Source organism: Triticum aestivum, chromosome 4B (assembly GCF_018294505.1).
Source record: "Triticum aestivum cultivar Chinese Spring chromosome 4B, IWGSC CS RefSeq v2.1, whole genome shotgun sequence".
Lineage (NCBI taxonomy): Eukaryota > Viridiplantae > Streptophyta > Magnoliopsida > Poales > Poaceae > Triticum > Triticum aestivum.
In genome coordinates, this window is record NC_057804.1 from 176,691,476 (window position 1) to 176,707,336 (window position 15,861).

A 15,861-nucleotide genomic window follows, 5' to 3' on the forward strand; every position below is an offset into this window, starting at 1 on the left:
TACAACACCTAAAAGCTAGACGCTACACTACACAGTGTAACGCCTAGTGTGTAGACGTTGCACGAGACCAAATTTTTAACCGCACACGCCATACACCTAGCAATAGCTTTTAGCGTAGGGGGTGCATGGTAGCGGCATGAATGTGTCGGGTGTAGGGCTGCAGGCAGAACGGAAATGGGTAGATGCGCAACGGCTGTCCTTGTTCGACTGCCCGCCATGTGAAAATTTTAAACACAGAGATGGATGTGCAGGGCTAGCTAGGGCCGGCCTAGGGTGGTGAGGCTAGGGACTAGGGCGAATGCAAGTACGACGACGATGGAGATGGGATTTGCATGGGGGCGGCCACGTACCACCACATGAGGACCACATGACATGCACCGCGGCCACTACTGCAAATAGTGCAGCGACTAGGGCCGCGTACCACTACCTGACATGCACTGCGGCCACTAGTGCAGATAGTGCAGCGGCTAGCTCTTAGACGTTACACGCTGACTTAGCATTTTTTAGGCAGTATAGGATACGATGTTGGTTAGGCGTGTAGCGCTTGTTAGTTAGGCATTGCACAGTGTAGTGTGGCGCTTAGATGTCGGACGTTACACAAAAGGGTTAATCGGATGAAAAAATTCGTCAACAATTCATTTTATGATTTTGTTTTGCCTACAGATCAAATTTATCGTTTTTGCCTACTACGCGATTTCCATGTCCCTGGTCGTCGAGATCATGTGTGTGCTGCTGGGCTGCCACAACACGATGTCGTCACCCTAGCATGCAATGGGATGGATAACGATCTCCGTGGCTCTCCGGGCCGCGTCTGCTTCAACCGCCTGGCCACAACATCGTGTCTTTCTTTGTGCATGTGCTGACCAGAAACCAATCTACTCCATCCGTTTCGATTTACTCGTCGTGGTTTTAGTTTATTAAATTAAAACCACGACGAGTAAATCGGAACGAAGGGAGTAATAAATGTCAGGCACAGCCGACATACCGGGAGACTGCAATGCCTCTGGCCGGACGCTTAATGACCAAGGCGCCTGCCGAAACATACACATGCGTGCATGCGACACACAACGGGACGCGACGCAACAAGTCCGCACTAGCACCACCGTGCTAAGTTTGCCAGGCCCTAACCCAGCCAGGCCAAAGAACAACAATGGCGCTATCAACTTTCACCATCCCTTTACGGCTTTACAGCCACCAGCCTAAAACATCACCCTCGTCGAAAACTAGCCGCCAAAATGACAAAAAAAACTGAGGAAACTGCGTCTTGCGGCGCCACGATGAAAGGATAAAGACACCAAACGAAAGAGAACACAGGCACGAGCGATGGAGCTAGCCACCCGAAACAGAAACGGTACGCCGGCCGACGACGAACTACACACTTATTGAGGCTGAAGACACGTTTGATTGTCGGCTTGTCGCCGACAGGATGGGCAATGCTCCAAAGCAGGAGCTGCAAAGCAAAGCGATAGGGAAGCCAATGTGAGCCCGCCCGCGAGGCTCAGGCACAACGGACGACGCGAAGGGCTCTCACACGGTAGGCTATCATGAGGCGGGTCCTCCAGCATTCTTTATAAGAGTAATGCTTTAACAAAAGTTTCTCGTTTTGGCTCTAGATTATTCAAACTAAAAATATTAAGACTGACGTGTGGTTATCATATACTACCACGCACAGCAGCTTAATTCCTGATTTTGCGTACACTTGGCTTTCCTTGTAATATATTGCAGATACAGCAGATCAAGATTAGGGCGCCAATATGTTATTCTATGTATCCTTACAATGTTACATGCGTGTACTGTAAAAAAAGGGGGGGAATAAGTTAAGAAAATGCATATGCTGGGCTCATTCAGTTATACTTGACCACAGTAATCAAATTAACCGCACTAAGCACTGTCCCAGGCTGTTGTTGATTGGAAAGATTAGTTTTGGTTCCTGCACATGGGAGGGACAGGTTCAAGAACTACCATCACATTGCTTGCCGCGTCAGTACAAGGCAGCCACTTATTTCATGCTATGAACTGAACAATTGTAAAGCTTGATCTCCTACCTTGATTGACTGCTTATTTTGACCATTACTTGTGTAATTACAACTTAGGCTTGGCTGACTCTGCATCAAGCAATTGTGCATACATATCTGTGATTTCTTTTGCAAAATACGCCTTTGCTTGCGGTCTTTTGACCTAAAAAAGTACGGAAATGAAGTGTCAGCATTCCTGCATTTCAATCCACTCAAACAGAATTGATGGGCCTACCTTGAATGTTGGGGTGAGGAGGCCATTTTCTAGTGTGAATGGTTCAGCAACAAGAGTAACAGCTTTGACAAACTCAAAACCTCTTAGCTGATACAACAATAAGTACAGAAATATCATCAGGAATCATTCGATCACCTCCAGAATAGAGAATGTTAGTTATGGAGAGTGTGCAGCAACAGTTAAGAGAGAGACCTGTGCTTCCTTCCCAATAGAATCCATGTCAGCCAGCACAGCAGCTCTTGCTCTGGGATCAGAACAGAGCTGTCTTAAATCCTCATACTACAGGTTAGCAAGGACAAATTAGAGCATAAACATGCAACACAAATATCTAGAGTCTCATTTATAGCTCTGGTTTTGGAAATAGGATCTGTATTTTCGTAATTACACATAATTCACTGTTCCAGTATTCATAATCTGGACCCGCAAAAGAAAAAAGTATTCATAATCCGAACATACGAGGAAAAAAAATATTGATGGTTTACACTTCCAAATAATTGGTATTTTCTAGTTAGGGTTACTCTGATTATGTGTTCTTAAGAGATTAGGAGAAGGTGATGCATGTATGCAACAATCAACGAATATTACCTGGATTCCTTCTAATGCAGCCCAACTCTTCAACACCTCTGGCTCAACTGCTACGACGGCAACTAGGCAAGAATTAAAGCTATCGCCTGCATCCAAACCAACATATTCAAAATATGCATGACCAACATTAATAGTTACAGCAAATAGAAAATCATGATATTACCATATACAAAGCACTGGGCAATGAACTTGCACTTGGCATAAACATTCTCGATCTTCTCCGGAGCTATGTATTCTCCTTGAGCTAACTTGAAAATGTTCTTTTTCCTTGAGGAACGGAGATATAAAAAATAGTAATTTAGGAAGAGAAGCCAGACTAAACAGAGTCCAGGGGAAAGACATGCGGAGAGTATAGAAACAACAGACAGATAAGATCCAATAGATACAGCACTCAAAGTAAAATAAAAGCCTCATGGAAATATGGAGTGTCTTTCAGTTTTACCTGTCTATAATCTTTAGGCGCCCTCCAGGCAGCCACAAACCTATGTCCCCAGTATGCAACCAACCATCCTCATCAATGACCTCTCTGCTGCATGTTACAAAACACATCCGTATATCACTTGACAAATTACATGAGCCATTTATCAAATCTTACTTAACAAAAGGTAAGGATATCAAGTTACGTTTGAACTTCATCTTTATAGTAACCCTGGAATATTATAGGTCCCCGGGCACATATTTCTCCACGAGGGTATGGTTGATCCTCAGATGTGTAGTTCATCTCAGGGACATCCACAAGTTTAACCTCTGAAAATGAAAACAGGGTTTGCATTATGAAAGCGTGTGAGTGAGCTGTGCAAATATTACGAAACAAATGGAACACGGCTTCATTTGTTACATGAGTAAGAATATTTGATATCTTTCACAACAATTAGACTAATTTAATTCAATCCAATCAGCATGCAGAATCAAACAAATTGAAGAACTTAAAAGTAACTCCAAAACAAATGCCATATAAAATAATGACTATATGGTATAAGTTTCTTTGATGCAACTATTTTTGTAGTAACATCAGCTTTCAAAATATGACCATCATTGCAAAATAATCAAATCCATGCAAGTGTGTCATAACTTTAGGGTGGCTTCTCTGTATACTGTTATTGCTTTAAGTTGGCCTCATGGGCAATTAGCATCTGTATAAGCACAACTATAGCCAAGCATATCTGATTCCGCGCCTGAAAAATGGAGCTTACCACAAGCAGGATTGGGAGATCCAACATGACCAATTGATATATCACCAACATCCATTAAAGTAATGACACAAGATGTTTCCGTCATTCCGTAGCCTTCAAGAATATCACCACCAAAGCATCTATAAAAGAAAGTGTTATGATTAATAAAGCCAGGTTCTTCATCATGCCACACTAAGGGAGGGCAAATGAAGTTAGCTTACATTCTGAGGAATTCCATTACATCTGGCGACAATGGAGAAGCACCTGAAGACATAACCCTTACTCGTCCACCCAGCCTAGCTTTTATTTTGTTAAATACCAACTTATCCCACACTGGGGATGGATTCCGTCCTAATGACATTAAGAGTAAAAATATTCATTCATTATACGTATTGGTGGTAAATAAGATTAAATCAAATGATGTTCAGTAAATGCTAAAATGCATCGTTCAGTACAATGAGAACTTCTTGGTAATTCAGAGACTAGCTCAAGTTTCAGTGTATGAGTTACATGCTTCAGTGTAACTAACCCAAGAGGATTACTAGCTCAAGCTTCAGTGTACTAACAATACATGCTCTAGGATAGGAAACTCTGAAGTCATTATAAAGGGTTCCAGCTTCCGTTTCCGCGCCTATAACCCTATTTCATTTCACAAATAGTGACCTACATGAAGATCATTTGCTTATCAGAGTCCAAATGGCTGACTGCACCGTTTATGTTTCTCTTGCCAGCTATATTTGACGATCACGTAATCAGTATATACATATACAAGAATAACAAGAACAACAAAACCTTTCAGTCCCACACAAGCTGGGGTAGGCTAGAGTTCAAACCTATAAGATCTCAAAACCAAGTCATGGTTCTAGCACGTGGATAGCTAACTTCCACGCACCCCCATCCATGGCTAGTTCTTTGATGATATTCAAGTCCTTAAAATCCTTCTTAACGAACTCCTCCTATGTCAAGTTTGGTCTACCCCAACCTCTTAACATCATCAGCACGCTTTATCCGTCCGCTATGCACATGCGCTTCTGGAGGCTTGCGTTGTATATGCCCAAACCATCTCGGACGATGTCGGACAACCTTCTCTTCAAGTGGTGCTACCCCAACTCTATCACGTATATCATCATTCTGGATCTGATCCTTACTTGTGTGACCACATATCCATCTCAACATGTGCATCTCTGCTATACCTAATTGTTGGACAAGTTGCCTTTTAGTTGGACAACATTATGCGCCATACAAGATCACAGGTTGAATCGTCGTCCTATAGAACCCGCCTTTTAGCTTTTGTGGCACTCTTGTCATAGAGGATGCTAGAAGCTTTGGCTCCACTTCATCCATCCAACTTTGATTTGATGGCTCACATATTCATCGATATCACCATCCTTCTGCAGCATTGACCCCAAATAACGAAAGGTGTCCTTCTAAGGTACCACTTGCACATCAAGGCTAACCCCTCCTCCTCGTGCCTAGTAGTACTGAAACCGCACCTCATGTACTCAGTTTTAGTTCTGCTAAGCCTAAAACCTTTTGATTTCAAAGTTTGTCTCCATAGCTCTAACTTTCTATTAAGCCACGTCCGACTATCGTCAACTAGCACCACATCATCCGCAAAGAGCATACCACATGGGATATCTCCTTGTATATCCCTTGTGACCTCGTCCATCACCAAAGCAAAAAGGAGGACTCAAAGTTGACCCTTGGTGCAGTCCTATTTTAATTGGAAAGTCGTCAGTGTCGCCATTGTTGAAGTGTATCTGTGGATTGCCTAGCCCTTTCCATCAGTTCGGACTTTGGTTGTGGTGGCTAGTGCATGAAGATTAACATGGTATCAGAGCCTAAGGTCTTGAGTTCAAGTCCTGGCTTTCACAATTCATGTTGTGTCGGCTAGTGCATGAAGCTTAACATGGTATCAGGGCCCAAGGTCTTGAGTTCCAGTCCTGGCTTTCACAAATTATGATAAATTGTTGTTACCCCCTTTGTGTCCACGTATAGGCCTCTTGAGCCATACCTCTTAAGTCTATTCACGTGTTGACTTCCCGTATCACACGTGAGAGGGGGTGTTGAAGTGTATATGTGGATTGCCTAGCCCTTTCCATTAGTTCAAGCTGATGGGTGAACTGGTGAGGTGCATATGACTTACAACCAAGAGGTTCAGGGTTCAAAACCCAGTAAACGCAGTAAATAATTGCGGTCTACCCCCACTTCCGCTGCCCACGTCATAACTCCAAAGGAGCATAGACGTGTTGGAGTGTAATGTCCGACCCTCTCCCATAGTTCAAACTTTTGCTTGCATTGGCTAGTGCATGAAGCTTAACAGCCATCACTTGTCTAAACACTTAGGAAGAATTAGTATTAGTCTAGGATTCCTTATTAGACTATGTTTACTTTCCTTGCACCTCAAGTCTTATGTAATATATATATGTCATGTGGGTTATGTAATAGAGATAAGTTGCATCATAACATGGTATTAGAGCCTAGGTTTAGGTCTCCTCCGGACACCGCAACTCATCCCTGCTCTTCGATCGATTTTTTTTCGGTCTGTACGATCCGCACGTCTCCTGTGCTCATCCGGTGAATTCTCTCTAGATCCACCTCTTCTCGATGAAGATTTCCTCTGCTTCTGCTCCAAGACCTAGCGTGGTTGTCTCCTTCGACCCCGGTGGAACTCCTCTGCATCAACTTGGGCCTCTACACGCTCGCCGCTGGACAGCCACGACTCCGCCGGTGCTCATCCAGGTTGTTGTCTCCGCGTGGACGTCGGGGCGCTGCCTGTCCCGCACAATGACGTGCCACCCTTCTCCAGGATGTTGCCTTCGATCCGTCGGCTGTTTCCCAGGCCAGAAGGTTCCTAATCCATGCTCCCAAGGCCGTGGTCTAGATCCCGTCACACATGACGTCCAGATTGTGGCCCTCGCAGGCGCCCCTTCCAGATCGAGCCTGCAGCCGTTGCCGTTCCGCCTCCGAGTGCGTCCCACGCAGCTGTCTCCCGCCGCCCGCGTGTGCTCCTCTTGGCCACCGTTGCCTCTGCTCCGCACGTGCGCTACTTGCTGCTGCATGCACCCTTGGCCGCAGCGGGTGTTGTTCTGCTCCGGTACGCCCGTGTGCGTGGCTGCTGCTATCTCCTGCTACGCTTGCTGCTGCTGCATGCTTGTCTGCTCTGGCTGCTGCTAAACAACGTAGCACTCGTGCATCTCTGTTTGTTGTTTTCTTAATTACCATTGGTCCTTCTTGTGAGCAGACATATTACTTGCACTAGGTTCTCTACAGTTTATTTTGTAAACACGATGGCACCTGCATCTACGTCTCGTGTGTGTTTTTTCTTTCTAGTTCTCTTTGTTTTTCGGTGCGTCCACCAAATCCGTTGATATTTTGTGTTTCTTATGCCATGCAAGTCCACCATACCTTTGTCCGTCAGCCTTTCTCTGGTCCTGATCCTTTCTATACAACTTTTGTGGCCTACTTGCCCTTGTTGTTTTTTATAGGATTTTTTGGACTCTTTCTTCATTGTCGATCTATGCCCATTGTGCCTTAGCCGCCGAGCTTCTTTCGCCGTCGGTTGTCGTGGGCTATGATTTTTTATGCAATGCTTTATGCCTCTGATGTGCCATCTCTTCGTTACCCCTTCGGCTTGACTCGATAGGTTTTGACGACTCTTCATGCTACGACCTCTTCATGCTACGACGACACTTTCAAGACACGGATTTGGATTATCATTTTTTTCTAGTGTTCCACTTCTTCAAATGCAATGCTATTGCATACGCTTTGCATTTGAGGGGGGGGGGGGGGGGTAGGAAGCATTAGTAGCATTAGTATTGATCTAGGAGTCCTTATTAGACTATGTTTACTTTCCTTGCACCTCAAGTCTTATGGGCTATGGGCTATGTAATAGAGATAAGTTGCATCATAACAGTCACAACATCATCGTACATGTCCTTGATGAGGGTAATGTACTTTGCTGGGACTTTGTGTTTCTCCAAGGCCCACCACATGACAATCCGCGGTATCTTATCTCTCCATAAGTTGTCATACCAAGAAAATGGCCTCCATAATCGACCTCCCAGGCATGAAACAAACTGATTTTTAGTCACGCTTGTCACTCTTCTTAAGCGGTGCTCAATGACTCTCTCTTGTAGCTTCATTGTACGGCTTATCATCTTAATTCCACGGTAGTTAGTACAACTTTGAATATTCCCCTTGTTCTTGAAGATTGGTACAAATATACTCCGCCTCCATTCTTCGAGCATCTTGTTTGACCAAAAATGAGGTTGCAAAGCTTAGTTAGCCATACTATTGCTATGTCTCCAAGGCCTCCCCATAACTCAATCATTATAAATATGCCCTCTGGAAATTAATTTGGATAGAGAGAAAAGGGAAATCCTAAGTTGATGACTAAAGTGTGACTTGACCCTAATGATCTCTTAAGTCCAAACTAATAATGGATGACTGAAGTGGGCATATTTAAGCTTTTTACTTATATATGTGACAGAACAGAAAAAATCTTTAACCAATTCCTTACCATTGATAATAGCTTGCCTCTTAGCATCATATGCAGCATGAAATAATCGTTCTTTCAACCCACCAGACTCCTTCACAGCATTTGTAATTCTGCATAAATAAGCCAAACATATGGGCGGGTACTATCACATATGATACCAAAGAGGAAAAATAAGAAAATACTGGTTTAGTGATATTTACGCAGCATAAATTTTGTTATATAACCGGGGAACACTCGCAAATACTGTTGGTTTCAGAGTATTAAGATCATCCATCAGCTTCAAATTATCCTGGAATTAATGAAAAGTACTCATCAAAAAGATGAAAAGAAGCCAACATACAATGTATACACACTACAATATTATCTTGGAACACGAACAATCCTTCAAAGGAGACATTAATGGTCTTTAGTTAATCAATAAATGACCAACAAGTTTGGTAGAACTATTTAAACTAGAAACAACTAAATGTGAAACAACGAATAGATAATCCACTTCCAACTTAAGTCTGGCAATAACTTATAGAAGAACTGATTATCACTTAATATTGAATGCTTATCAAAATTGTTCTACACGCAGTTATTCGAATGATAATACAAAGCCATTCGTAAACATATTGTCCTAAATAGTCCAGATCTACATACCCCTTGGTAGAACCCAACGGCAGCACCGCGATGAACGAGCCATATTTGGTTAGTTCTCTCGTAGATGTGTGCCAAAGGTAGATATGAGATGTACCTGTGGAGAATGGTGAGTGGTATTGTCAATAGTATGAACTGATATAAAGCGAAAACTGCACAGGAAAACAACAGTTATAAGTTAAATTTAATATCTCACACGTCCGAGGGGTAAAACTTAACGCCCAAGTCCTGGCCTGCTACATTTGCAATGAAATTCGCATGAGAAAGAACAGCTCCCTGAGAAAAAAGATTGGCCTCCAGATTTAAATATCTGAAAAATAAGGGTACAAGAATCCGACTAATGGAGCAAACAAATCATCATAGGAATGAATGTTTTACCTTTGGTGTGCCAGTAGTGCCACTAGTGTAGCAGATAGTGGCAACATCTTCAGGTTTTGGAGGCCGAAAGGGTTGGGGACTCATATGTCCCTGAGTTAAAAATAAATAAAAAGAAGTCAATAAATAAATAAAAAAGGGGACCAGTAATAGGGATGAGCATAAAGCTAGAAGTGGTGATATCCTTTATTCAAAATCAAAGCAAATAAAGTATGGATGGTAGTTACACACAGGTTTTGCATTTCAAATTATATTAAATGAAGTTAACATGTCAAGCTGCATGAACAAATACAATCGGTGAATGTTAATGTGTATGTACAGTTGCAACTTATGAACAACTTTGTCTAGAACGGAATTAATATACAGACCACCACCCTTCGTAGTTGCGCAAGATTGCAGTATACACTCATTTGGTCACGTGTATTACAATGGAAGTAAAGAGTCAATGTATTTGAGCACACTTACATATTATGTCATGCAAGATTAGTCAGGATATAAATTGCACATTCTGCTTGAGCCCAATACCGTACCTCATATCATGTACTGACTGCAAGGCTTAATAAGGTACTAGTCAAAAATCTGAAATGTATAACGGCAACCTAAGTGCAAAGCTATCGCTCAGTCCCCACCCCAGCCCGGAAGGGCACTGCCTCTGTTAGCCTGGTGCATCTGGAAGCATTGGAACACAATCATCTTCAACGGCACCCAGAAGAGCTTGGCTCGCCTGTTTGAGTGACCAAGTCGGAAGCCAGGCAATGGGTGTTGGGGGGTGGAAAGGGGCTGGCCGCCCTGCTACCGGTAGCGACGGAGTCTAACGGCTAGGGGTGTTGTGTTGTAATATGTGGGTGTTGCCCATTGTTGGGTTTGTACTAACTCTTCTTCTGTCAATGCATCAAAATGCAAGGCTTTTGCGTTGTCTCATGGAAAAAAATTAATGCATATTCTAACATAAGCACCAGCGAGATGTGTCAGTTTTGTACCTATCTGCGAAGTGATTCCACAATAACCAACTAAGCCCATTCCAGATTGATGTCGGCAATAATGGCTATAACATTAATATTTCTCAACTCCACATACACATAAACAATGATTTACCAACTAGTTTAAATGGTATTGTGTTGACTGGCAACATTCATGAAAAGTGACCTGTATGGTGTTAAAGGATCCAACAAGGTTTGTACAGGAAAACTCAATGATTATTCAGAAAGCCCACCTGTCTGTGTAGCATGGAGTAGGTTATGATTTCCATTCCAGCAGCTGCAGGTGAAGATGGCATATTCTCCTCGATTCCACCAACTACCTAAACAGAAAATATTAAGGAAAGACTAAGAATGAAGGTTTTTTAACAATCATGGGTTTCGTAAATGACCTGCACTTACCACGATAAGGCGCACACAAGGCATTTGAGTTATAAAGCTTAACAACTGAAATGAGCAGACAAATGTAAGTCAAAATAAGTTTAAATTCATATGTACTTGAGTACTTCCTTATCAGAGTCTATCTCATTATACAGTGCAAAGCTAAATGCAAGCTGATGTGTATAATATGATTTAGCATCTCATATAACAGACTAGAATTAAATTAGGATTAAAGACCAAGTCAAACCTATTGCCAGATCATCGCACACACACAAAAATTGTCGCCAGATCAGACCCCAGTACCCAACACTTCGATGATGCATGTATGCAGATATGATCAAGAACTAACGGCATTTGATATGCATTCATAAACTATACGGGCTTTTGACACTATGAAGCACTCCTGAGAGTGAGTATATGAGATATATATAAACAAAGCCCCGAGTAGGATGACATCAACACTAAAAGGAAGACTCAGTTTCCATTTACCAGGAGTCTGGTTGCCAGTTGCAAGCCTAGCTAGGACCAGCATGGCAAAGAAAACTGTAAGGGATGCCCCTACAGTATAAATAGGAACCCAGATTCACATCCACGAGGACTTTAAATCCATGTAGTGGGATTGTACATCCACTCCCCCAACCAAGTGGGCTAGGCTCACTTTCTACCAGTGTGTCAATGTAAGGTTACAGGTTATTCAGTGCTCTGCTATAAGTGATGTTTTAATGTATTGTACAAACTAGGAATAGTCTAGGTTTGGATAAATCATTGAAGCTCACAGTGCTTAGTGTTTCAGGAACACAGAAGATAGCCTCTACTGATGCATGGTTCACAATGAACTGAACTGCATCTGGACCTGTAGACAGTAAGAAAAACAAAATCAGTCTCTAAAATGATTAAAGGGAGGACAATGATCGTTCTGTGCTGTGGACATACCAAGAGTATCATATAGTGGCACAGAAACATATGAATACGCAGAACAAGCATTGTCAACTATGGTCCACTCAGGTCTGTTTATAAAATACAGACCAACACGTGCGCCCTGATTCAGGTCAAAAGAATACTCGAAGGTAAGTTGAAACAAATTCCCTATAGGGCAATTCAAGTGCTATTTCAAGACATCAACACCTACAGCTTTATCTGAATAGAAAGAAAAGGACAAGTGCCTTTTTCAGACACTGATGACTCACTTTAGGTATTCCATGACAAATAAGACCAGAACCTATTGCAGTCCTGCTTGTGCCAGCTTCTCCATAAGTCATCCATTTGTAGCTGCAATGTTATTTCTCGCTCAAGAGCTAGGATAAGATAAGCAACACTACAAAAGGTAAATCTAAGGCATACATCAGATAATTGATCCTTACTCTCCAATTGTTCCATCTGCATGGACCCTTGTACCTAGGTATCTACAGTCTCTGAAAGTCTCAACTGCATTCCTGTCCAATTAAAGATAGCAAGGACACTATACATGAGAGATCGTTAAGGTACTGCGATTGGAATAATATGAAATACAACCATATAGACACATTAAGAATAGCTAGAAACTTTTTGAATGACACACTGATTGTCCATACTGAGGGTCACTTTAGCCAAACATCCCATCAGCCCAAGGTTTTCAAAAACATGTAAGACTATGAATATCATATCATTGAGCATTTAATTTTCTTATCAATAACTTAGGCTGCACCAACTCATTTTGCCAGTTTTAAACAAAATCTTCAGACAAAAGCTTCTGTATTATATTCAAGTTATTTTGCACCTCTTGATTTTTACAGCGGCAAGTTTCCTCTGGCAACAAAACTAAGAAACCAAGAAAAAGAGAGTCCCAACTTGCATTAGGTTGTGGTTGTCCGACGCCCCTGATGCTCTGATTAGCCTTCTGGCTACCGATTGTAATCCTATCAGTATCTAAATTAAGCTCCCTTTTTCACCACAAAAAAAATTGCATTAGTTTGTGCCAAACCCATAGATTTGCTACTCAATAGAAAGAAGCGCGTTAGAATAACTTCGATGGCACTTCCGGATTGTATCGCTTTCTGTGAGCTCTAGGTCGCCCTGTGCTGTCATAGGACTCTTTTTTCTAACTTAATGAAATGCACGAGAACATATTCTCTCAAAAACAAAGAAAAGAACTACAGTGATAAAAAACTGAAGTGATTAACACCAAGGGTTCTACCGGCTAGCACCGTGGGCAGGCCAGCCTGGGATCGTATCCTCACTCCTGCTTTATTTAGCCAATTGGCTAGTTTCTCCTAGCTACATTCATATTTATTTTATTTTTGATAAATAACTGAAGTATTTTGTCAACTCCGCCTATGTCTTCTAGGCATAGCCGGTCCCAAGCCCGGGTAAAGGAGGAGGGTTGTGATAGGCTTGGCGAGCCAACGTAAAAACTAGCCAGTCCCATGGGTATGAAACCCATTTGAGCGAGAGTAGTACTAGCATGGGTGACCTCCTAGGAAGTCCTCGTGAAAGGGTTTCATATCTAAGGGTTGTGATAGGCTTGGCGAGCCAACGTAAAAACTAGCCAGTCCTTTGGGTATGAAACCCATTTGGACGAGAGTACTTCAGTAGTACTAGGATGGGTGACCTCCTGGGAAGTCCTCGTGAAAGGTTTTCATATCTAGCCTACCCCAACTTGTTTGGGACAAAAGGCTTAATTGATCTTATTGATCTTATTATGACTGAAGTATTTTGTCAAGAGAGAAATTAAGGTGAGTATGCTTACACAAAGTTATCGTGCAACGTCCCAATGTCTGGGTAGTCTGAAAATCTATCTATCAGAGTTATAGGTGAATGTGCAGATCTGCAGAAGATTAGAAGCGCAATTATGAGTCACGAAATAGGCAGAAATGCAACATAATAATATTATAGTTCCTGAATGTGCAGATCTGCCAGAGATCAGAAGCGCAATTATGAGTCACGACATAGGCAAAATGCAGCATAACATTATACTGCCTCAAGAACCTACCGGTACACGTTCCATTTTCCAGTCTGCAACTTCTCGGGGAGGACAGCGCTGTAGCCAAGCACTGGAGAAACTATTTGCAGTAAGTTTCTGACGATCGGTAAGCTATATTTGAAACAAATGAAAAAGGAAATCCTTGTCGCTCGCTCTCTTGGGGGTACTAGTACGGCAGTGCCGCCCAGCGAGTCAACGGCGGGCAGGGGAGGAAAGAGAGAGGGCCTGGGACTGGGATGCGTGCGTACCGTGGGCGTACTCCCCTGCGGTGGGATTGGCGGCGAGGCTATCGGAGGTGCGGCGGGCGGCGGTTGCTTGGGGCTGGAGGTGGGCGGAGACGGCGCGGAGGCGGCGCTCGGTTGCGTCCATCGGTGGGTTTGCCGTCGCTGGCGCTGCTGGGCAGGGTAGGTGGGGGAGCGCGGAGCAGAGGGGAAACGGAATGTGTACCGCGTGGGGGAAGAGCGGAGACGGTAGTGTTTGGGCAAAACGGGCAACAGAGGAAGAATTTCTTCGAATTTGGGCACAACTCGTTAGTTCTTTTTGCCTTGATACTGTGGCAACTACTGTTGTAGATGCTGGTGCGTTCGATGACGAGGAGGTGTGCTTCTTCCTTTGCAGTGACATCGTCTTTCCTGTTTTCTTCACGACCTACTCGCCGTACGCTCGGACTCATGGCGAGTCGTATTCAATGTCCGACGAGAGCATCGTCTCCGCCCCGTATACCATAAAGAAGGGCGTGTAGCCGATAGATTTGTTTGGGGTTGTGCGCAAGCTCCAAGGGACGGAGGGGAGCTCTTCCATCCAATTGCCCTTTGCCCGCACGAGTGGTTTGATGAGTCGTGGCTTGAGGCCTTGCATGATCAGCCTGTTAGCTCGTTCAACCTGTCCCTTGGACTGACGGTGTGCCACAGACGCATTGTCTATGTGGATTCGTCTTTGGTGACAGAAATCTTTAAACAGCGAGGCGGTGAAGTTGGACCCGTTATCCGTGATGATGTTATGCGGGACGCCGAAGCGGTGAATGAGGCCGGAGATGAACTTGACTGTCAAGTCGGCCTCCGTGTTTGTCGCCGGTTTACTCTTGATCCACTTGGTGAACTTGTCGATTGCCACCAACAAGAATTTACGGCCTCCTAGCGAAGGCGTGAGCTTGCTAACCATGTCTAGCCCCCACACGGCGAATGGCCATGTCAATGGGGATCGTCTTCAGTGCTGAGGTCGGCATGTGTGTTTTGTTGGCAAAGCGTTGGCAGCCCTTGCAACTTCGGACAATTTCCTCGGCGTCACGCATTGCGTGAGGCCAGAAGAAGCTGTGGCGAAGGCCTTTGCTGCAATTGTTCTGGGGGCTGCGTGATGGCCGCAAGCCCCCTCGTGTATTTCTTCGAGAAGCTTCTTGCCCTCCTCCTGTGAGACACAACGATGGAAGACGCCCACTTGACTGCGCTTGTATAGCTCGCCGTTGATTATTGTGTAGGCCTTGGAACGAGAGACGATGTGTCAGGCCTGCGTTTTTGTCCTGCGGGAGCTCACCCTTTGTCATATAGGCGTGCAGTGATTGGATCCAGTCTTGGGTGTGGATCACCATTATGGCCTCCTCTGACGTATCTGAGGGTGGTGGGGTAACCTTCGGGGATGCGCTTTCTGAGGTGTTGGGGTCTGTCGTGGTTGTGTCGAGGCCTTGCATCTTGATGGATGGCTTATGCAGTATCTCCAGGAAGGTCTTGTCCAGCACGGGCTCTCTTGACGACCCGACGCGTGCGAGGTTACCCGTCGTGATGTTGTCGCTTCTTTGGACATGGTGTAGTTCTAGTCCATCAAACGTTCCTTCTAGTGCCCGGACGGCAGCGCGATACGCTTCCATCTTGGGGTCCTTAGTGTCGAATGTTTTCATGACCTGCTGGACCACGAGGTCGGAGTCGTCGCGACAGATGAAACGTCGAATGCCCATGGAGGCCGCAATCCAGAGCCCGTGTAGATGGGCTTCATATTCCGCTACGATGTTGGAGTCCCAAAAATGGAGTT

General features: G+C 44.0%; 1 protein-coding gene across 1 annotated transcript; it reads right to left on the reverse strand.

Annotated features, from left to right (window-relative positions):
* Positions 1–1,676: 1,676 nt before the first annotated feature.
* LOC123091679 (long chain acyl-CoA synthetase 6, peroxisomal) lies at positions 1,677–14,366 on the reverse strand. The gene is made up of 24 exons (XM_044513268.1): positions 14,088–14,366; positions 13,849–13,909; positions 13,606–13,683; positions 12,242–12,313; positions 12,068–12,149; positions 11,814–11,919; positions 11,657–11,733; positions 10,902–10,946; positions 10,736–10,822; positions 9,526–9,615; positions 9,344–9,423; positions 9,151–9,244; positions 8,709–8,797; positions 8,530–8,618; positions 4,229–4,358; positions 4,029–4,147; positions 3,459–3,582; positions 3,278–3,364; positions 2,999–3,102; positions 2,836–2,921; positions 2,443–2,529; positions 2,251–2,337; positions 2,046–2,178; positions 1,677–1,930 (listed from the first exon to the last, which is right to left on the reverse strand). Exons 1-23 carry the CDS (start codon positions 14,206–14,208, stop codon positions 2,083–2,085), a joined length of 2,091 nt encoding a protein of 696 aa, XP_044369203.1. The 5' UTR covers positions 14,209–14,366; the 3' UTR covers positions 1,677–1,930; positions 2,046–2,082.
* Between the last annotated feature and the right edge of the window lie 1,495 nt (positions 14,367–15,861).

Coding starts and splice junctions, on each gene's coding strand:
- LOC123091679 (XM_044513268.1), bottom strand. CDS start 14,208: ATGGACGCAACCGAGCGCCGCCTCCGCGCCGTCTCCGCCCACCTCCAG. Junction 8,798..9,150: donor CCGTTGGGTTCTACCAAGGG/GTATGTAGATCT, acceptor CATTAATTCCAG/GATAATTTGAAGCTGATGGA. Junction 2,179..2,250: donor TCCTCACCCCAACATTCAAG/GTAGGCCCATCA, acceptor GTACTTTTTTAG/GTCAAAAGACCGCAAGCAAA.